A 21,936-nucleotide genomic window follows, 5' to 3' on the forward strand; every position below is an offset into this window, starting at 1 on the left:
ATGTGTGTTTGGGGGGGGGGGGGGGGGGAGAATGTGTGCTTGTGCCACAACATTCCTACCACTTTTGTAGGTGCAACATACTTTTTAATTAATTGTGACACAAACAATTAAGGCACAAAAAACAGAAATCTTAAGTGTGCATAAGTATTCACACTCCACCCCCCAAGTCAATACTTTGTAGAGCAACCATTTGCTGCAATTACAGCTGCAAGTCTCTTGGGGTATGTCTCTATTAGCGTAACACATCTAGCCAGTCGGATTTGTACCCATTACACCATTACACAAGGAAAAACTCCAGCTCCTTTAAATTAGATGGGTTGTGTTCAGCAAACTTCAAGTCATGCCACAGATTCTCAATTTGAACACAGGTCTGGGCTTTGATTAGGCCACTCCAAGACATTTAAATGTTCCTGTAAAACCACTCCAGTGTAGCATTAGCAGTATTTTTAGCCCTCATTCACACGAGAACCGGCCGGCACGTACAGCTCCGTGCTGCGTGCAAGGCTGTTTAGGGAAGCTCCCGGGAAGGACAGGTCCTGCGTGTGATTAGTACGCAGCCCCTGTCCTTCTCTATGGGACTACGCCGCCGTACGCTCACTGCCCTGCACGTCCGTGCGGGTGTCCGTACTCATATGCTGACAGGATGGATCATGTCTGAGCCGGGGCATCCGTACGGACCAGCACTTGGGGTGAGCGTAGGGCGGCGTACAGTCACGTAGTCCCATAGAGAAAGGCAGGGGCTGCATACTCATCACACGCAGCACCTGTCCTTCCCGGGAGATGCCCGATACGGCCGTGCACGCAGCAGGGAGCTGTACGTGCCGGACAATTCTCATGTGAATGAAGCCTTAGGGTCATTGTCCTGGAAAGTTCAGACCGAAACAGGTTTTCTTCAAGTACCGCCCTGTAGTGCCACCCTTTTTTCCTTCAGTTCGGAGAAGTTTTCCAGTCCCTGCTGATGAAAAGCATCCCCGCAGCATGGTGCATAGGCCACCATGATTCACTGGGTATGGTATTCTCGGGATGATGGGGAAAGTGTTGGGTTTTGCACCAGCATAACATTTTTCATGATGGACAAAAATCAAAACTTTAGTCTCATCTGACCAGAAAACCTAATTTAATGTGTTTTTGGGGAGCCTGTCACATGCTGTTTGGCCAACTCCAAATAAGAATTCTTATTTTTTTTTCTCTTAGCAATAGCTTTTTTGCTGGCCACTTTTCCATAAAGCCCCACTCTGTGGAGTGTATGGCTAAGGGTAAAGTAGCCCTATGGACCAATACCTTTTCAGAACAGGTGCATTTATACTGATATGATGTGACACTTTGATGACACACAGGTAGACCTTTTTATTTATCAGTTATAGGACTTCTGAAGTTATTGATTGGACCAAATCTTCATTAGCAGTTTCATAGCAAAGGGGGTGAATACTTATGCAAACGCAAGATTTCTGGGGTTTTTTTTTTGTCCTAATTATAGTTTGTGTCACAATAAAAGAAAAAATATATATATTGCACCTACAAAGTGGTAAGCGCATTGTGTACCATTTCAGATCCAGGCTGCAATGCAATAAAACAGGAAAAGTACCATGAGGGTGAATACTTTTGCAAGGCACTGTACAGCTCCAGTTTATACATATGTGCCCAAAGCTCTAGCTGCAGTGTATATTTATATATTGCTGTGTATATGTATGTAGCAGCGGGTCACAAAAAGTAACCAAGGATGTTTCTTGTTGTAGATATTGCAGAATGAACGGTCATTTATCCAATTATCGGGGTGGATTTGGAAATCATTCTGCGGATTTCAGGTACTCTAGTTTGTCTCTACAGCCCAACCAACAATTTCTGTAGATAACCCTTACATCCAAAAAACGTGTCCCTCTGTCCAGCACAGTGCTCTCTCCTCTCAGTGCCCCTCAGTACCCTATTTAAATTCACTGTGCACTTACCCCATCACCCTGTATTCTGGTGTTACCCTGAACTCAGCCTATATAGACCATCACCTTATATTCGGGTGTTACTTGGCACCAACCCTGTAGTCTGTGACCCCACATTCTGGTATCATTCTGAACTAACACTATAGATTGTCACCCGTAATCTGCTGTCACCCTATGCTCCACCCATAGACTGTCACTCTGTATTCTCCTGTCCCCTTACACCTGACTCTATGGACTGTCGCTCTGCACTGTCACCCTGTGATCATGCTATAGACTTCCCCCTGTATGCTGATGTCACCCTGCACTCACCCTATAGACTGTCTGTACTCTGCTGTCACATTCCACTCACCCCGAAGACTGTATTTCTGTGTCACCCTCTTCTCACCATATAGAATTGTCACCCTGTGATCCAGGGTCACCCTATAGACTAGTCAACCCAAACTGCAGTGTCACCATGCACTTACCCTATAGACTGTGGCCCCATATATCAATGTCACATTGCACTTTGCCTGGGCTCCATAGTCACCTTTTGCTTGACTTATAGACTGTCACCAGCTCTGCAATGTCACCTTGCACTTACCCTATAGCATATAGTCACCCATTCTTCTTTTTTCTTACAGTAATTTTGATGCGGCATCAGTGAGGTCAGATAAAACCACAAGAACAAATGCAAAGAGTCTTTATGGTAAGGTGTTGCTTTGGTGGCTTTACTTACTGTGTTTCTGGTATATTTAGGTCACTAAAGGCTGGAGAGTGAAGAAACCTCTAACTGCTAATTCACTTTTTTAATTCTCCCCGCTCGCCAATTCCTATAGAGTTAAATCACATTTGTTAATTATACAGCCTGAACACTTTGCTTAATGGCTGTCATTATACCTATCCACCACACTCTGCCCCTTACAGGGACATTTTCTTGGAAATGAGTGGTGTTTTAGGAACACTATTCACCCAGATGTCTGTAAATCTGTCCCTTAATATCGGTGTGTTATGAGGTATTATTCAAATAAATTGAACAAATAATGAAAGATATCAGAACTCCCCTCAGAGTTATGTGGCTCAGCTTGTGGCCTCGTTGTCTGGTAACTGACCCCATGTTGTTCCATAAAATCAGAGGTCCATTTCTGATCTTTGGCTTCACCCACATCTGGCAGTAGCATATTGAAAGACGATGTGGGTGAGTCCCTTCGTCCATATAACTCATGGCATGGAGGCCTTCCCCGAATTATCCCATTTGACTGGCTCAGACAGTCTTGTCTATTCTTGTTATGATCTACTATTTTGTGGCTTCTCTTGATAGGAGGAGATGGAATTTATTTTTTCCGATCTTCATCCAAACAAAAGAAGAAAGGTAGAAGATTCAGCGTTGTCTGCAGTGTGTGTGCTGTGATTGTGTCTGTGTGTTTGTTAATGATACTGATGCCGTTGGTTGTGGATCTGAAATCTAAGTTCTATAGACAGAAGGTCTCGTAGATTATAATTCTTATTCATAGTGATGGTGGGATGTTTACACTGGGTGTTCTATACAGTGACATGATCGGGAGGGGGGTATTTTTTACCGTGCATATAATGTATAGTAATGGAGGGTAGTATTACAATGGAAGTAAAATAAGGAGGAGCTGTTTTGATTATTTTGTATGTAATAAAATATGGCGACACTGGAGGGGGTATTATAGAATGGATGTATATGGTGAGGGGTTGTGATGGGGGTGTATAATGACCTTGGAGGGTATTGTTGGCAATAGATTGGATGTATGTAGTGATGTTGGGGTGTTTAGTGACCCTGGATGGTTTTATACAATGGATGTATATTGTGATGCGGTGGAGCTATGCTGGAGGTAACCTCTTTGGTGGTATTGGTTTGTTTTTCTGAGGACCCATGCTAAAGATTACCTCCTAATAGATGGGGGTTTGGTTTGGGTAGAGTGTGTATTTTCTTTATCCCTTCAATGTGTTTTTCTTGCATGTGTCTGCAGTGGGATTGCTGTGAGCTTTGTATGGGGAAGTGCTGTTTTCTGTGAAGTCTGACCCTTAGAAGAGGGACATGGGGAGTTGGGTGTCTCCTGACTGGTGGCGCTGGGCTTGTTGGGGTCGTCACAAGTGTACATCTTGTGAATGGATGAGAAGTAATAAGGCGCCTTCTCTGTCATACAGCTGAACACTCAGGACCTTTCTGATAGCTGTGGCCATGTTTCTGTCTTGTCTTGTCCTCACATCTCCCAACACTCCAGAAATATATTGCTCTAAGCTGTAAGGGCTTACGCTGGAAGATGCTTAATATTTTACTCTTTTCCATCACTTGAGGAATCCAGAAGGCGATCATTGGAAAGGAATCGTGCGTTGAAAGTAGCTGATGGAATCTGTAGCACACTCCAATTTCAAAGCAAAATGATCAGAAACACAGGGAGCTGTCTAAAGTAAACCCCATACGAATGAAACTGCAACCATGAGCCTTTAATGACTAGTTCAAAAGAATAAACTCCTCCATCATGTGTCTGAACTGATCAGTCTGTCAAAAATAACTCCTTACCAACCAAAAATTATGTGCAAACTAATCAGAGTCAGATAATGCAAGTAGTCCATATTATTAGTGGCAGTTCTTCATAGAAAGAAGGTAATGTGATGCTGCCTTTTGGCCCAACCTATCATCCCCAGCAACTCCTGTGATGGACAGCTTGTCCACCTCCTGCAGCACTTAATCAGCAGGGGTAAATTGTTTCGGCCCTTCCCACTATATATTCCTCCTGCACATACTCACATTTTGTGGTCCGAGAAGAGGAATGTGGTTTTTGGTGGGTAGACCGGGTAGAATCATTTTATTTCTTGGAGAAATTGCAGCTCTTTTACTTGTCTGCTAAATTTTGTTTTATTTTTAAAGCCGCAAGTTATCTATGTTACTTTCTCGGACTTGGGCCACTTGGTGACCACAGTGTCTGTAATAGTACTCACAGACAGACCAACACATGTAAACAATATTTTGGGAAACTGGACAAAAAGCTTACACTTTATTGCAATTTTGAAATTGCTAATGCTCCACTGAGATTGTGTATCCTTGCAGCATTAGCCTGAGACGTGTATTCGTGTCTTTGCTCTCTTGGTCAGAAAACCTTTTTTTCAGGTTTTATTTTTTTAGATGTGTTTTAAAGTGTTTTTCTGCTTCACAAGCACCTAGTGAAAAAGTTCACAGACCAAATTCAAATGCTTTCATGCACACGTCTCTCCCCCCTCCCCCCCCCATTTTTCCAACATATCAAGTCTGTGTGTGTGTGTACCTGTCTGTCTGCCCCTTTTTATCTATCAAAATAACCCCCTCAACATATATCATCTATACACATACCTGCAAGTGTTATTTCTTTCAGGCTCTGTTCCAAATTATTTAATCGCTGAAAGTTGCAGCACCCTATTTTTATATAGATATTAATTGGTATTTTAAAAATATAAGCTATAAAAAAGCTATTTTCCCATGTTATAATATAAAGGTGGAAAATAAGAATGTTGGTTGCTTCTCGTCCAGTATTGTTGGGTCCATTGCATTCTGCCATCAAGGTGTTGGGTTGTTTTAAAGGTATATGTTGTGTCCTTGAGTCTTATTGTTAGGCTGGAGGGCCAAGCTGGTATGCTCCCCACCTCTTTATGGGTTGAAAAATGTCTTCTGTGACCTTTTGCATGTTTGAATACAGTACTGCATGTCTCAGTCATCTAGGTGTGTTTTTACTTTAAGTGCTTCTGCCTTTTTAAATGTTGATGTGGGAATTACAGAGGGGGGGGGCATTTGTCAATCCTGTTGCTGCAGCAAGGCAATGCTAAACTGGAGCAATGGGAGAGATCGTGCAACAGATTTACTACAAGGTTATAGCTTGTCTTGTAAATTCCTCGACAGTAGCAATGTTTTGTGACAGAATGAAACCTGACCCTGACTGTTCCTAACTATAGGTTTATAGTGGTGGAAAAACCAGTGATAAATCTGCCCAGATATGTGCAAGACTTTCACATATAACTGCCCAGGGTTAGAGGTGCAAGGGTCAAGAATACACCGTAAACCTATCTCCGGGTCTTTGTTGAACAAAGGGGGAATTTTCTTTGCATCCATTTGTGTTGCTTATTTGCTTGATAAATGTCCCCTAAACAATGGAACTCTGTGTTGGGCTTAGTTACTTTTTAAAGTTCACCTTAGAGCAGCGGTTATCAACCTGTATAACCTCAGGACCCACATTTCTCCTTGCTCATTAAGTCGCGACCCAAGTCGCACCACACTGGAACGCACGGCATTGCAGCACCTCATGTTCGGGTGCAAGCGATCAAACTGTAGGCGGGAGGTGTGTTTGGGGTGCCATTCAAATGAATTGCAATGCACCTCCCGCACCAGAACGAACAGTAGGTGCGATTTTGTGGTAGTTTGCAATTGAAGCACTGACAGACACACACAACCACAGACACAATCTCACACACTCAGAGACCTTCTCATACACACTCATAAAACAATGTATTGGTTCAATGTGGGCTGCTGTGCTGTGACAAAGCTCCCTCCATATGTGCATTGCTTGTACAGCTCCCTTGCACTCCCTGTAGAAATGGCAGGAGCCAGAATGTGATGTCACTCCGGTCACACGAGGGAGCTGTAAGCAAAGCACATATGGATGGAGCTCTCTTGCAGCCATACCACCTGCCCACTCCACCTCAAGCTGACACTTGGTACCAGGCAGCATAGTTTGAATGGCTGCTCGGCACGAGAATTGACAGTGCTGCGCTTTGTGGGAGGCTGCAGAACCTCTCACCTAGTGCAAAGGAAGGCACGTGGTGACCCACTGAACATGGGGTCGCGACCCACTTTTGGGTCACAACCCACCAGTTGAGAACCACGACCTTTTGAGGATTCAAAATGCACATCTAACCAATGCCAATAACATTTTAACTGGCTGTTGAGCACAAAACAAAATGAAGAGTGAGTGGGTAGGGCCAGTGAAATGAGGACCCTCTGAAGCGATTGGTACAGGGAACTGGAAACCCCAGTCACCTGATGTGGCAGGGAATGGCGTCCGGACCTCAGTCCCCTGATGTATCAAGTGGCCGGGCCAGGACCCAGTCACCTGTTAATGGATGCCAGTGTGGAGACTAAGTTGGGCGCCCAAGTCTGTTTGCACCCACAGCAGAGGGATGATGGGGGTGCCACCCTGTTCACTTATTCTGAGTTGTGTTGTATGTTTTCTGTTCACAGAGCAAAGAAAAAACTATGCCCGGGACACTGCCAGCACCATATCGGAGACCACCCAGTACCATGTTGAGGTAGGTTTTTGATGATGACTTTTGTTGGCGTAGAGTTTGGATGATGAAGCTGAGCCCTGTGGAATAACTACAAAACCGCTTTCCTGGATGATCACATTTCCTATTCAGAGGCACATTGATTATTTCTATTTCCAGTCGCTGATCGGCAAATGTGATGCTACTGGCAATAATGGTGGTTGTTAGAACTGTCCCCACACACATACAGTATCTCTCTGGAATATTTCTAGTGAAAGAAGGCATGATCGAGTTTGCTGTCCTCATGCATGTTACGGTAGCCATGTCCTAGAACTTCTTGAATGTTAACCATCATAGTTTTTACAGAAAGTGATGAGTGTAGCAGATAATATATTCTCTGTGAATGTTTGATGGCGATTTCTGTGTGTCGTATATAGCCGATATAATTAGCTGATAACTTGGTGTAATGTCTACAGGCACAAGACAATGATTTGCTGGGTTATTTGGGGTGACTTCTCAAAATCCTGTTAATTTTATTAAGGAGGTCTGGAAGCCATCAAGTAATGTATCATAGAATTCCCCCAGATTTCCTTCCACATTACATTAGTCCTTGTCCTGGGGCACGTTGCCTCCGTCACCTGTTGTGACACTGCTGACAATGTCCTGCAGCACCTCACCACCTTCACCATGGATCGGAAAGAGGCCATGCTAACGGTGGACGATGGGATCCGGAAGCTAAAATTACTTGATGCCAAAGGGAAAGTGTGGACCCAAGATATGTATCTACAAGTTGATGACAAAGGTGTTAGTTTGTCCGATATAGAAACAAAGGTAATCCTCCTGTGTTGCCATCTTGTATTAATTTTTTTTTTTTTTTTTATGTAAGCCACATTGTGTGTCATTTTTCTGGTTGTATACTGTAGAAGGTCCCTGGCTGGTAGGTGTTGTAGATTGAGCAAAAGGCTACGTCTTATCCTGTTAATGTTGTGCTTAGGGCTGTTGGCAGTCTAGATGCTAAGATATTGTGATATTGTGGATCACCCTCTGGGAGGGCACTTGTTGAATCACATTTGTTTGGGTAAGGACTGATTGTAATTGTAGGGTCCCCAAGGGTCCAGGGAGAGCTGCTGCCAGACATGAGCCACAAACAATATATCACACTTTTAGCTCATCTGAGGTTGTTTGTCACAATTTGTAGCAAATGGTTTTTGTTTGTTTTAGCCCAAGTTTTTTTTTCCTCCACCTTGTACTGGTAGACTTTGTCCATGCTCGGTGACTAATTTCAGACATAATGAGCATTCCTTAGAGTTTCGGAAATGGAAAGAGTGAGATGAGGGAGTGGTGCCGTGAATCCTCTTCCTACCAGGTCATGTGTGGAAATACAACAAGAGATAGATCTTGTATTATTCTTTAGGAAGACTTGTTGGGGAGACATTTATACTGAAGATCAGTAGACCACACACTCCATGCTGTCATTGGTCCATGTCTTCACTTTGCCAGATATTTTCTCTTTTCCTGTGTTTTTGTTTCCTGTGTGGCATGATGTAGGGATGAGCCTTGCCTGGGCATTCTGTTCCATTTCCTTTTTGCCTTCTCTTTCTAATAACAGTAGGCATGGCTATGCTGGTAGCAGTTGATGTATCAGCAGGCACAGTAGTAGAGCTGTTTGTTTATATAGCAGTTAGCATTGTAGATGATGCAGAGGACATAGGGCTGGGCCTGGCTGTTAATGCGGGCATAGTGGCGGATGCGGCAGTTGATGTATTAATAAGCATAGTAGTGAACCTGGCAGTGGTAGGTGTAGTGTAGGATCTGGCGTTTGATATAGCAATGGCCATAGAAGTGGATTTGGCAGTTGATGTAGCAGTGGGGTGTAGTGATCTGGAAGTTGATGTAGCATTGGGCATAGTGTTGGGCTTGGCAGTCTATGTAGTGGTGTATGTGGCAGCTGATGCAGCATTTGGTGCTGTGGGTATAGTAGCGGGCATAGTGGTTGACTTAGCATTTGATATATCAGTTGGTGTATTGATGAACCTGTTAGTTTTTGTAGCAGTTGGCATGGCGGATGATGTGCACAATATGTGATATTTCATTTTTGCACAGACTGAATTAGAGAACTTTCCTACAAGCACCATTCAGCACTGTAAGGCTGTGATGAAGGCCTGCAGATACGATTCCATTCTGGCCCTTATTTGTAAAGAGCCAACACAGAGCAGAGCTGATCTGCACCTCTTCCAGTGTGATGAGGTCAAGGTAAGGTCTCTTTGGCTGTTTTGCCGTTGTGTCATCCCCATCACTTGGTGCACATGGTGGCTTGCTCAGTGTGGAATGGTGTGCATCCTGTATTCAGCATTTCTGTGTAGAGTTTCTGAAAAGCCCCCCCCCCCCCCCCATGCATACCTTCACCTACCTCCCTCAAGTGCACAAATACACCCCCCTGCCCAGCACAGAAATTTACCTTCAATCCCCTCTCCCAGTGTGCACGAATTCAGCTTCCTTCCCCTAGTGCATGCATCTACCTTCCATTTCCCCATTTACCTGCACGTAAGTTCTTCCACCCTCTGCTGAACAGATTCTCCTTCACCTCACTGACCCGGACAAAAGTAGCCGATGGAAGCCGCCAATTGAAAGACTCTTTTTATAATATGATTTCACTGGTTGGAATTTATATGCGCATTAATGTTAGCGCATGACATAATGTGCATTAAATACAATGCAACTGATCAGACTGGTGTGAATGGACCCTAAAATTGTTTGTCAAGCCAACATTTTACAAGACAGGAAGTGAGGGAACCCTACAATGGCAACACAGACTGAAAATAAATCTGTGTTGCCATTTGTAGGGCAACAGAGTAGGGAAGGCTAGAACCCCCTTTTTTTTAGTTTTATTTTTGTCTGTTGCAGATGTTTTTTTTCACTTTCTATCTGGTAAAACTGCTGTCGGCTAGACAGGAAGTGTGGCAAAATCTCAGACAGCAGTAAAAACTCAACAGGGGATCTAAACCTTATCCACTCCATCCAAAACATTGATCCACATGCTATGGAGATGTCCCAAACTACATGGGTACTGGGAAGATCTAGTCCTCTTTGTAAACCACGTATTTGATATTTCATTGGTGTTGCACCCCAAACTATGTCTTTTGAATTACGAGGAGGAGGGTTATGATTCGGGGGTAGTTGACTCCGTTATACGACTTCTGGGTATAGCAAGGAAATGATTGCTTTAAGATGGTTGTCTCCCACAGGGCCGGCCTTAGGGGTGTGCGAGCAGTGCGGCCGCACAGGGCGCCATGGCAACAAGGGCGCCGTGCGGCCGACACAGCTCGTCCTCGGGGATCATACATACACGCATGCAAACAGACGTCGGGTGCTCATACGTGTGAAAACGACGATTTCGCCCATTACGCCGCACAAGTTACATATCGCCGTCGGAATGAGAGCAATAATTGTAGGGCTATCAATCACTGATAACCCTAAACTGATGAGCGGTAAAAGCTTTTAAAGCGTCACCTATGGTCAATTTTGGGCATGGTAGTTTTTTTCGATTTCGCGGGTGCGCGCAATTTTAAAGCATGACATGTTTGGTGTCTATTTACCCGACGTGACCCCGCTTTTTATATTTTACCAAAAATATGGGTAATAAATGGGTGTGGTTACTAGGGGTGTGGTCACTAAAGGGTGTGGCCACTGAGGGGTGTGGTCACTGAGGGGCGCTGTAAAGCTTTCTCGCACAGGGCGCCTAAAGACCTAAGGCCGGCCCTGGTCTCCCAGACCACCCACATTGGAGGGTCGTTGTACGCAGGTTAATGAAGTATTATTGAAAGAAAGATTGATTTTCCTTCATATAGGTTGCCTACAGAAATTCTGGAGGATATGATCTCCATGGTTGTCTATACCTGGCCTAGCCCCATCTAGGTTATTACATTCATTTATAGCATAGGGAATAGGATATTTAAATGGACACGGAAAGTTACATAGAAAAATTCACAAAGAGAAAGGGAAGAGGTTTTGAGGAACACAAATAAATAAATCCTAGTGTGTATATATATATATAAAGGGATGGATATGTTGTACATTTAAAGGGAAAACAAGTAAAAATTGCACAAAATAAATAGTATTTTTGAAATTCCTCTTAAGGTAGATATACCACAAAACAATTGGGGAGGGTGGGGGGTGAAAGGAAAGATGGTAGAGGTTTTAAGCAACGCAAATAAATCATAGTGTGTGTATGTATGCATGTATGTATGCATGTATGTGTGTGTATATATATATATATATCTATATAGATATATAATAATGTATATGTTGTACATTTAAAGGGTAAAAAAGTAAAAATATGCACAAAATAAATAGTATTTAAAATGCTTCTTCAGGTAGATGCATCACAAAATAATTGGGGAGGGTGGGGGGTGAAAGGGAAGATGGGGAAGCCATGATGGAAGCCAAAATAGAGATGTGGAGACATACCAAGGGATTGAAACAGGCAGAGCTGGGAATAGGTGGAATGATGGGGTTCAAGTTTTCGAGGTACCGCAGGATCATGGATGTTGTGTAGTAGTGTTTGCTGTTGTTTAATATAAATTGTTTAATATAAATTGTAAAAATATTTAATAGAGGAGAAGGAAAAAAACAACAACATTTTACGCACTATTATGAGTTTTACACTGCCTCATATAAAATAGGTCACACAGCTAGTTATACCTGACCTGGCTAAAAACATTTTCTAGAGAGAACAATCTTGTATATTCAATATCTTCAGTGGACTGCAGTTAAAGTGACACATAACTCCAAGTTAGATCTTAGAAATACATTCAAGTACTCTAACTATTAACAAAAATGTATCTTATTTGTGTATCAAGGCTGTAAATCGTCAAATCATCTCTGAATTGGTGCTGACACTGTCCTTCCTTCTGGAGGGGGGCTACTCTTGGTCCCTGTGTTCATTGTAAAGTAGTCCCCCACTCCAAGCTCGTTCCAGGGGTGGACTACAATCTCAATACAAATGAGTAAACTAAACATGAGATTGTAGTCGTTAAGGGGGACCATGGTGAACAAAAGTAGCCCCCCTTCAGGAGGAAGGACAGCGTCGGCACCAATTCAGAGATGATTTGAGGCTCTACAGCCAAGTGATACACAAATAAGATACACTGTTGTTAATAGTTAGGGTACTAGAATGCACTTTTAAGATTTAACTCCTGAGTAAAAACTGAAAAGATCTGATGTTTTCAGGGTGCGTCTGGCTTCTCTTCCTGGTAATGCAGTGCATGGTTGTGCTCTGCACGGCCAACACCCAGATATCCAGTGGCTGGGGATGTGCTCGGACCTTGGAACAGGGATATTTGTTTGAACTTCTTCCTGGTGCATGTGTTTTTAAATTACAATAATTGATTCACCTGCAGTGAACGTCACATTTACTGCTTTATACACATGCCCTTCAGTGTTCAGTATGAAAAAGTAACTTTTTAAATTTTTTTATCCATAGCGGTTTGAAAACTACCACTGGTAAAATTCGAAAATCATCCATATTTTTTTTTTGCTTTAGAATATAAATGTTAATAATGTTTGGCAGATAATGCCAACGGATAAAATCTTGTTCTCCCAAAAAAATTATACTCTACATCGGTGGTGGACAATCTTGCATGGAATATAGGAGCCCGTCTGTCCAATCCAGGAGCCAGCTTCACTGACAACAATTAGAGAAAACCTCAAATGTTGGGCGCCAGTTGTAAATTTTATGGAACATTGGTGACCTGGCTCCTAGGATTTGTCCAGCCTTGATCATAATGTATTAGTTTAGTGTCATAATTATTGATGGGATTAATTGCCAAACCAGTTGGCCCAGAGCTATTGTGTATCAATTGATCTGCAGTATGGTGCACCAAGGTTTAAAAACCCATCAGGTGTGTTTTTCAGTGCTGTACAAACAGGGCTTTTACCTTGAAGTACTTTTCACTGAGAGCATTGCTTGAATGTTTAGCTTGGCATTGGTATTTCATTCTCTTTGTATCCTAATGAGAGAATTCTGGATTACAGGGAGCTGGTGTGTTTTCCACGAGAAAACACTCTGGGGGATTTTATCAAAACTGGAGCAGAGAAAATCTGGAGCAGCTGTGCATAGTAACCAATCAGCTTCTCTCTTTAGTTCAGTTAAGATTTGAACATGAAAGGTGCCCATACACCTTACAATTATCTGCAGATTTTCTGTGGTCAGATGGAAAAAGTGCAACAGATTGGCCCAGGTGGAGATTACTCCATCCACACGGTTAAGTGTAGATGGAGGAATCTGTTGCACCTTTTCCATCTGACCACAGAAAATCTGCAGATAATTGTAAGGTGTATGGCCAGAGAGATGCCGATTGGTTGCCATGCACAGCTGCTCCAGATTTTCTCTGCTCCAGTTTTGATAAATTCCCTTCTCTGTTTTATTACCTGTTAATTCAACCAGTAGATCCATTGATGTTCTACTTGCTGTAACAGGATGACAACGCTGCTCATTCTGCAGTGAAATTGCAGCCTTGTTGTCACCCTGTTGACATGGTAGTCTAAAACTGGGTATGCACAGTTCTATTTGTTTTTTATTAACTTCCTTTAACAGGCCAAGCTGTCCAGCAAAAGTAGCATATACAGGGTTGAGACAAACCACTGATCAGGTTGTGTACAGTGTCACTGGGCCCTCAAGGATTGGAAAACTGCAATATATGACATTTTTGCTTTTGGGTTTAGATACCCTTTAAGCAAACTTCATCTAACACTATTTATGCAATAAGTGCATCAGTGTTTTTTCTTTTTAATACAATATTTTCCTCTATATTGGGCCTTTTTAAAGTGACCCTGTCATGCAGCTAAAACTGCAAGGACTAAAGCTTTAGTTCTCCAATGAGGTCAGCGACTGACAGATGAGGGAGCCCAGAGCCAAAACGTCACATCCCAGACCTAGCAGCATGGCAGTCTGAATCATGTCACAGGAATGGTGGTGCCGAGGGAGATAACTGGACAACATAAATCTGTCTAAAATGATGACAAGTGAGAGACCAGTACAGCACAGGATATAGATAACATCCATCCGATCGTACGGTTCTAGTTTATGGACCACCATCAGACCCAGCTGAACCCTGGAAACACAAATAGATTTTATTTTGTACAGAATTAAATCCAGTGACCTTTCTGCTGCTTCATGTAGAATAGAAGCTGTAAATTAGACTAGAACTGCAGCTTATCTACATTGTGCCATGCATGAGATTGCAGTTTATTGGTTTCCATTGTGTGGTGGTGCATGTCCTACCCTCCTTCATATTGTTTTGCATTTGGTGTCCTATTTGTTCTTTTTGCACAACACTGTGTCTGATTGTGACTTTTCAATCTTCCAGGCTTCTTTCATCCATCAAGATATTGACAGCGCGCTGAGTGATAGCAGAGGAGGGAGACCAAGGACTCGGGTGGATGTACTAAGGTAAGCAGCATGAGATAAGCCTGGACTGCTAGTGAAAACCGGGAATGCTCTTTGACGTCTGAAACCTGATTCACTTCTGCTCTTTTGTTACTCGATACGCACTGCAGTGTTAGAGCCACCCACAGGCATTAGAATTTATACTAAACTGTTGTGTTTGATGTTTTGTAGTGGGAAAATGTCCTTCACCCTCTGTGGGCTTAAAGCTGGCCATACACTGTTCTAATTTTTTTGTTCAACCCACAGGCTGAAAGAAAAAAAATAAAACAGATTCCTCCATCAACTCTATACTAGCGTTGATCGAGCAATCCACGCTGTTTCTTTGGTATCCTGGCAGTTGCTGCCGGCCGCTATTCGAATACCCCAACAGAGCCGTAAGCTCATTGGCTGCCAGTTCTGTTCGTTCGAAGATTTTCCGACCGGCTCCTTCGATCGGCTGATTGAGGGATGCTGGCCAAAAGGGTGCAGACAGTGGCACCTACTGTACGAATTCAGGAACTGGATGAAATTTGCATAATGTATGGCCAGCTTTAGGCTGAAGTCTGTTGTGGTTGATATCTAGAGCTGGCACTGAGCGTCAACAGATTTTATTTATCGAGAAATTAGACTACAACCACTTTCCTTCACATTCTACTTACCTTTTTGTTACTTATATGTGGAGCAAAACCTCAAGCTCTTCTTCTATGGAGAAATGGGAACAATCCCTAAAAGGCTAAATCCTCATGTGAAGCGCGCACACACACATATTTATATACACACACATATTTATATATACATACATACATACTGTAGGAACTATTCCATCTTATGTTCTTGTTATTCCCCCCACTTTGCAGCCATAAAGCACACACAAAGACCTCCCACTCCCACCCTTGAGGTACCTCGCACTCCCACACATCAGGTTACAGACCAGCCACTCAGAGGCATGTGACAACTCGCATATAGGACAGATTTTTTTAAGCAATTACAACAGCTGACCTGAAAGTTGACTCATGACTTTTAAAAGAGCCCAAAAATGTTTTTTATTTATGCCTGTAGTAGCTCCCTGATTTGAATGCAGATATTTCCCCCCACACTGAATACCCAAATTCAGTGATGGGTTAATTTCAGCAGCTGGTAGATGTACTCTATGGTGTAGGTGCTCTGTGATGGAGGTTCTCAAAGATGGCTACAAACCCAGGCATGGCAGCTCGTTTTCCTCATTCTAGTCTACTGCTAGTTGGTATTAGTTAGTGTTCTATAATAATCTGCGTTTTTGATCTCCCTTTAGGAATATTGCAGCAAGCGACAGCAAAGTTCCTCCACCTCCCCATGCCCCAGCTCCAAGGCCTCCCGGATCAGTCACCCAGGTGGATGTACGCAGTCGTGTGGCAGCCTGGTCTGCCTGGGCAGCTGAGTACGGAGACTGTAAGTAAGAGAGAGAAATATAGTGTACCATTAAATGTCTGTAAGGTGTCTTTGCTGTCACTCAGAAGGCTCTGCACAGATTGGCTACCCAGCTATTGTCCATCAGAATCATTGTCAATGATATTTACACACGACATGGGAAAACAATGATGGTTTGGGTTCAATTTTCTTTTACTTTGGTTTCTAATATATTATGTTTTTAGACTGTATGTTTTGAGATCTTTTTTTTTTTTTTTTTTAGCTCTGTAAACAGATTGTTTTAACAAAGCAGCTAAGCGTAGACAGATATACTCATTCGCAGTGGTATGTAAACATTGTCACTCCCACTATCCCAATTCTTCTGCAGTGCTTCCATCAATATGGTGGCGAGATCCCATGCATGCATGGTGGTGACCGTTCTGTACTGCCACTACCATGCATATGCAGGATCTCGCTGTCGTATTTCTGACAACACAATATGGCAGTGTTATTCAGCACAAGTGAGTTATTGACCTGAGAGACTTAACAGAGTATGCACGATATATTGCCTTCATATTTATTTTGTCATGCCGCCTATGCATGCGTGTTGCTGGATGGGGGGCTTCTAGCTAGAAAGTAGGACTTGTGCACCCATGGTGCAGGATCAGAAGAGGGAAACAAATAACACTGTATTTCTTCAAGTCCCTCACAAATGCAGGAATGGCCACAGCAAGGAAGCGGGCAGTAACCGCTTGGGGTTAATAATATATTGGTGCCCAGGCATGGTCAGCGCCATGCCAACTCTACAAATATTCAGCTGTTACTGGGTTACTTGGCTAATATAATACAGGTTAGAAGAAGCATAGGAAGAACTGCTGGCAGGCATTTGTTAAGTGTACTCCAACCCACTCATCACTGTACTCCTCATTCTGCCAGCAGAGCCCCCCTGCTTTCTCCACCTGACCAGATTCTCCCAACCACCCATACTCTCACTAGTTAGCCTGCAACACTCCCACAGCAACCACATCAGTAGGCCACACCACACTCGCAAACCAATTCCCACCTCCTGAACCCCACTACCATGCCCTCCCTGCCTAGGCTTTCACTACTGCACCTACCACAACCTTAGTCTCCCTACTTTCATCACTGTCGTTTCCGCCACACCAACAACCCCATCCCCAACCCCTTCCAGAATGTGCGCCCATTTTTTTTTTTTTTTTAAGTCCTGAAACAATTACCTTAAATTTTATATGGTATTGCGTTTTTATGTTCTGAACCTACAAAAGAAAAAAAATAGAAGACAAAATGCAATACCTTCAATGGTGTCTATAAATTGCTGTGTTGTAAAGCTTGGCAGCCCCCATAGATTTACCATAACTGATGCGGAAACCAGTTGCTGCTGTCCCTGACACATTTTGTGGACTTGGTGTAATCTTTAGGATGTTACCAGTAAAACGCTCTGTCTGTCTCGGGTCACATGTACAATTGATATGTAATTCCTGACTGTTCCATCGGCGACCATTTTACTATTGTGTCTGCTGCAGATGATCGGAGGTCCAGTCCAGATCATGAGGAGACGCCACAGATGATTGAAGCAAGAATTGACAGAGATGTGGTGAGGAAGCATAACTTCAATAACTTACCATGGAGTCGTATGTGTGTTTCGATATGTTGGTGATTTACTATTCACATGCTCTGGAGTCATATGAATGTTGGCAATATGCTTTTTCACTTGCCCTGGAGTCCTGTGTGTGTTGGGGGACTGTTAGTAATCTACCATTTTACTTACCCAGGAATCCTATTGGTGTTGGGATCTGTTGGTAATCTACTACTTCACTTACCATGGAGTCTTACATGTTTTGGGATCTGTTGGTAATTTACCATTTCACTTGCAATAGAGTCCTACGCATATTAGTAGATGACCAACAGAACTGATTTCCCTTACACTGGAGTCCTATGTATATTTGGATCTAAAAGTGATCTTTTATTTCACTCACCATGGAGTCATATGTGTGGTGAGATCTGTTCGTGAGCTACTGTTCCATGTAGAGTGGAGTCTTTTGTGTTTTGAGATTTGGTTGTTGATTTACTATTTTACCTACAATGGTGTTCATTGTGGGATGGAATCTGTTAGGGATCCACACATTTAGTTTCTATATGCAGCTTGATCACGTACTTGGTGATCCCATGTGTACATTGCCTGTGACACCCTCAGTAGTGCTTTCTATACATGGGTTGCTCTTTTATATTGGGTTATTACTTAAACATATCAATTCTCTTACAGCAAATCCTAAACCACATATTGGATGACATAGAATTTTTCATAATGAAACTACAGAAGGCAGCTGAAGCCTTTTCTGAGCTGTCCAAGAGGAGAAAATCAAAAAAGAAGAAGGGACCAGGGGGTATGTATAGTAAGGGGTGGGGGGCAGGAAGGTATGGGTGGTAATCAGGAGGGCAGAGAAGTATGTATGGTGGGAATGAGGGGGGAGCAGGGAGGAATGAGTGATTGGAAGCAGAGAGGTAGGGGTGGCAGGAAGGAGGGGGAGCAGAGGGGTATCGGTGGTAGGAAGGAGGGGGAGCAGAGAGGTATTGGTGGTGGTAAGGAGTGAGAGCAAATGGTATGTGCTGGGAGCAACAGGGAGAGGTAGGATATAGTGTGCGTGTGTGTGTGAGCTATAGGTGGGATGGGGAGGCTGGAAGGAACAAATTGAAAATGACTTGTACGTGATTTTTTTTTTCTCTCTCTCACCCCTTCTTTTTTTTTTCTCCATATAGAGGGCGTCCTAACATTACGTGCCAAACCCCCTCCTCAAGAAGAATTTACCGATTGTTTACAAAAGTTCAAACATGGCTTCAACCTCCTGGTTAGTGAAAAGCCAATGCTTTGTTATCATTCAATGCCTTCAAAGGTCCTTCTTGTTTAAGTAAAGTTCTTACTGGCATAATTGGCAATCTGATCATAGTTCTCAAAGATTATGATCTGTCAGTAATTCATATGATGGGGTTTATTTTTTTAATCCTATCCATGTTCACCACTAGGCACAGATATTGGAGGAGGCTGCATGTCATACCATCTGTGTGCGCAGCTAGTACTTTAAGCAAGAAGCAGAGGGGGGCAACACCACAGGAACTGCCAGCATGGACTTATCTAGGGAAGAAGTGGCAGCAATCACAGAAGGTTATTTATCTTGTGTGATTACTGTTTAGCTGTGAAGTGTGGGCCTAAACACAAGCAGACTGGATGTCTGCAGTGTCATGCGTACATGTAGCTTACAGAATAGTTCACATTATTTTTATTCATCAAAGGATAGGCAAGGCTTGAGGGAGCCTCTTTAATGTTGAGAACACCATCAGGCCTCCAATCCAGATGCAGCTGTACTTGTCCAGGGTGAACATGGATTGGATGCCGATAGAAATGCTATACTATACCATGCCATCCTCAGTTTGGCAAAGGCACCTTGCAGTCCGTGGGCTGTAATTGGGTCTTACTGAAAGGGACAAGGTAGATGGAAATCAGTTCTAGCTTAGGGGGCCACAGATGTCCAATTAAAGAGGTGATGGTTTTTTATTTCTATGGATAACCATAACTGATTGTCTGGGAATATCCTTAAATATTCTCAGTTAAATGCAAATATTTTCTACAGGAGAATTAAAGTCTTCTTTCTCCTAAAGCTTAATTTGAGGGAGGGCTTGCACTTTACCAAATCAGTGTCCAAAGTATCCTTTGGGATCCTGGAAGATTCCTGCACATAACTTCTCAGGTTCTGGTTATCTGGAAGTTTAGTGGCGTTGACAGAATTGTGTCACCATGGTCCACAAACTAGTCCATTCATTGGTGGAATTAGTGCACCTGAAGTGTCAAGCTCCTAGATAATCAAACGTATCCTATACTTTTGCTTCAGCCAGATAAAACTCCTATTGAATTATTAATTTGTACTGTTTGCCACCTTCCGTCTTGCTGCAGGAAGTGTTGTCGCTAGCTGTGCTGTTACTAACAGAAGAATTTGTGTTTTTACAGGCAAAGCTTAAGTCCCACATACAGAACCCCAGCGCTGCTGAGCTGGTTCACTTCCTTTTCACACCATTAAGTATGGTAAGTATGGAGTACATTATCTGGTTAGATGGGAACAATGACTTAGAGATGTCTTAATTGGGGAGCTCTTTGACGTTTGTTACAGGTATTATTTTGCAGTATGTTTACTATTTTTCAGATTGTGGAGGCAACAGGGGGCCCAGAGCTTGCAAAAACTGTTCTCAGCCCCCTCTTAATAAAGGACGCCATTGATTTTCTTAATTTTATCCTGAACGAGGAAGAGAAGAGGCTGTGGTGGGGACTTGGTGAAACTTGGATCAAGTCCAGGTACTTTTAGAATGTGTGCATATCACTTTGTCTCCCCCTAATTGTCATTTCTAGAAGACCTGCTCTGTCTATCCATGAAAATATATATTGCATGAAAACGTAATCTTTGCTGTTCAGATAAATTAGGTTCCTTTGCAGAATAAGACAACACATTCCTTCAGTAGAGATCTATTCATTTTCAGCTTCACAAATATTCGTACCTCCATTGTTATTTTGTGTTTGCCCTTGGACACAAACCATGAAGGCAGAAAAAATAATTATCTTTTTACTAGAACAGTAACAGGGCAGAAATGTATAGACGTGCTACAAGACAAGTTTATGGTACACTTTATAGATGCCTTTACTAGAAATGATGATGTTCTGCTGAACCTGTTATTTTCATTCACAAAACTTTTTATTGGGTTTTATACAAACAGAAAAAGCTTCAAAGAAAACAATACATGACACATGTCAATACTAAGAGAGAATCATAAAGGCCAAATTAGTGCTATGTGGTACACCTCTGCAACAAAATATCGTAAAGCCATATACATCAAAAGAAACGTCGGGGCGGTTACAGTGCAGGTGACAGAACAAAAGAGTATTTGATTACTGTCATCAATACGTAAAAGAGAACTATGGGGTAAATGTTTTTCCCCATAATTCTCTTAAGGGTCACGGGAGGACATATACTAGCGTCCTCCCGTGACCCAAAGCTCAGTATATCGCGAGCTACAGCTCGCGATATTCGGAGACCGCCGCAGCTGGGACGGATCCCGACAATGCTGTCGATCCACCCAGCTGCGTGAGTGACAGCGGGCTCTGCCTATCTAGAGGCAGAGCCAGCTGTATCCGCTCCCTCCCACGTACGTTCCTCCAGTCAGCGCTGGAGGATCGGAGTGGGCAGGGGGGGGCAATCCCTGCGGTGATTGAAAGTCACCGCTCACTGCAGGGAGACGATCGAGAAGTGAGCAAGCGACGGTATGTTTTCGCTCACTCCCCGATTTTATTGAGCCGACGTGTGACCGTCTCATTGTCACATATCGGCTCGAACTATGAGGATGAGTGATTTTCACTCACCTCATAGTTCTCCTTTTAGGACATAAATTTTGAACTTGGACTGCATGAAATTGAAAATAAGTTAATTTCAAACGATGCAGAACTTATTACAAATGTTTATATGCAAGAGAATCTGGGTAGAGGTGACTGGCTCGTACTGCAGTTTAGGCAGGAGAGAGGGGTGTCATCTACCAAGTAATATTTTGCATTCAGGCCGGCCATGGCATGTAGGTATGAGATGCAAAAGGAGCATTTTTTTTAATATGCTGAACAGTGGTTTGTAATCTGCAGAGGATGCTGGAATGCATGTTGTTTTGTTTTGATTTTCCTAAAGGTGAATTTAAGTTGTGGACAATTAGCACATACTGTAAAGATAAAAACACTTTAATTTTAAGAGCGCACATTTTTGACTGCTGAGGGCTGCTCTCCTAGACTTTGACAGGGAGGCAATATTGTCATCCAAGAAGTTTTGGTTGTCATCAAATCGACTATATGTGCATGTTCCCATGGGCAAAAGGGTTAAAAGGCTAAAAGTAAAACATAAGTGGCTCATG

At 42.9% G+C, this 21,936-nt stretch overlaps 1 protein-coding gene across 7 annotated transcripts in view; it reads left to right on the forward strand.

Moving 5' to 3' along the window:
- EPS8 (epidermal growth factor receptor pathway substrate 8) overlaps positions 1-21,936 on the forward strand; it is a 56,233-nt gene that overhangs the window by 21,363 nt on the left and 12,934 nt on the right. For 5 of the 7 annotated variants that reach the window (XM_018562407.1, XM_018562408.1, XM_018562405.1 and 2 more), the window contains exons 3-14: positions 1,740-1,805; positions 2,555-2,619; positions 7,147-7,214; positions 7,839-8,000; positions 9,273-9,422; positions 14,537-14,619; positions 15,887-16,023; positions 17,526-17,596; positions 18,266-18,386; positions 18,760-18,848; positions 20,003-20,077; positions 20,196-20,344. In XM_018562407.1, coding sequence (XP_018417909.1) covers positions 1,747-1,805; positions 2,555-2,619; positions 7,147-7,214; positions 7,839-8,000; positions 9,273-9,422; positions 14,537-14,619; positions 15,887-16,023; positions 17,526-17,596; positions 18,266-18,386; positions 18,760-18,848; positions 20,003-20,077; positions 20,196-20,344 — 1,229 coding nt within the window. In that variant the 5' untranslated portion in view covers positions 1,740-1,746. Of the gene's footprint in view, positions 1-1,736; positions 1,806-2,554; positions 2,620-7,146; positions 7,215-7,838; positions 8,001-9,272; positions 9,423-14,536; positions 14,620-15,886; positions 16,024-17,525; positions 17,597-18,265; positions 18,387-18,759; positions 18,849-20,002; positions 20,078-20,195; positions 20,345-21,936 lie in introns of all 7 variants that reach the window. The other 2 variants (XM_018562409.1, XM_018562411.1) reach the window with 2 other exon arrangements.

Source organism: Nanorana parkeri, unplaced genomic scaffold (assembly GCF_000935625.1).
Source record: "Nanorana parkeri isolate BGI_ZX_2015 unplaced genomic scaffold, ASM93562v1 scaffold576, whole genome shotgun sequence".
Classification (NCBI taxonomy): domain Eukaryota; kingdom Metazoa; phylum Chordata; class Amphibia; order Anura; family Dicroglossidae; genus Nanorana; species Nanorana parkeri.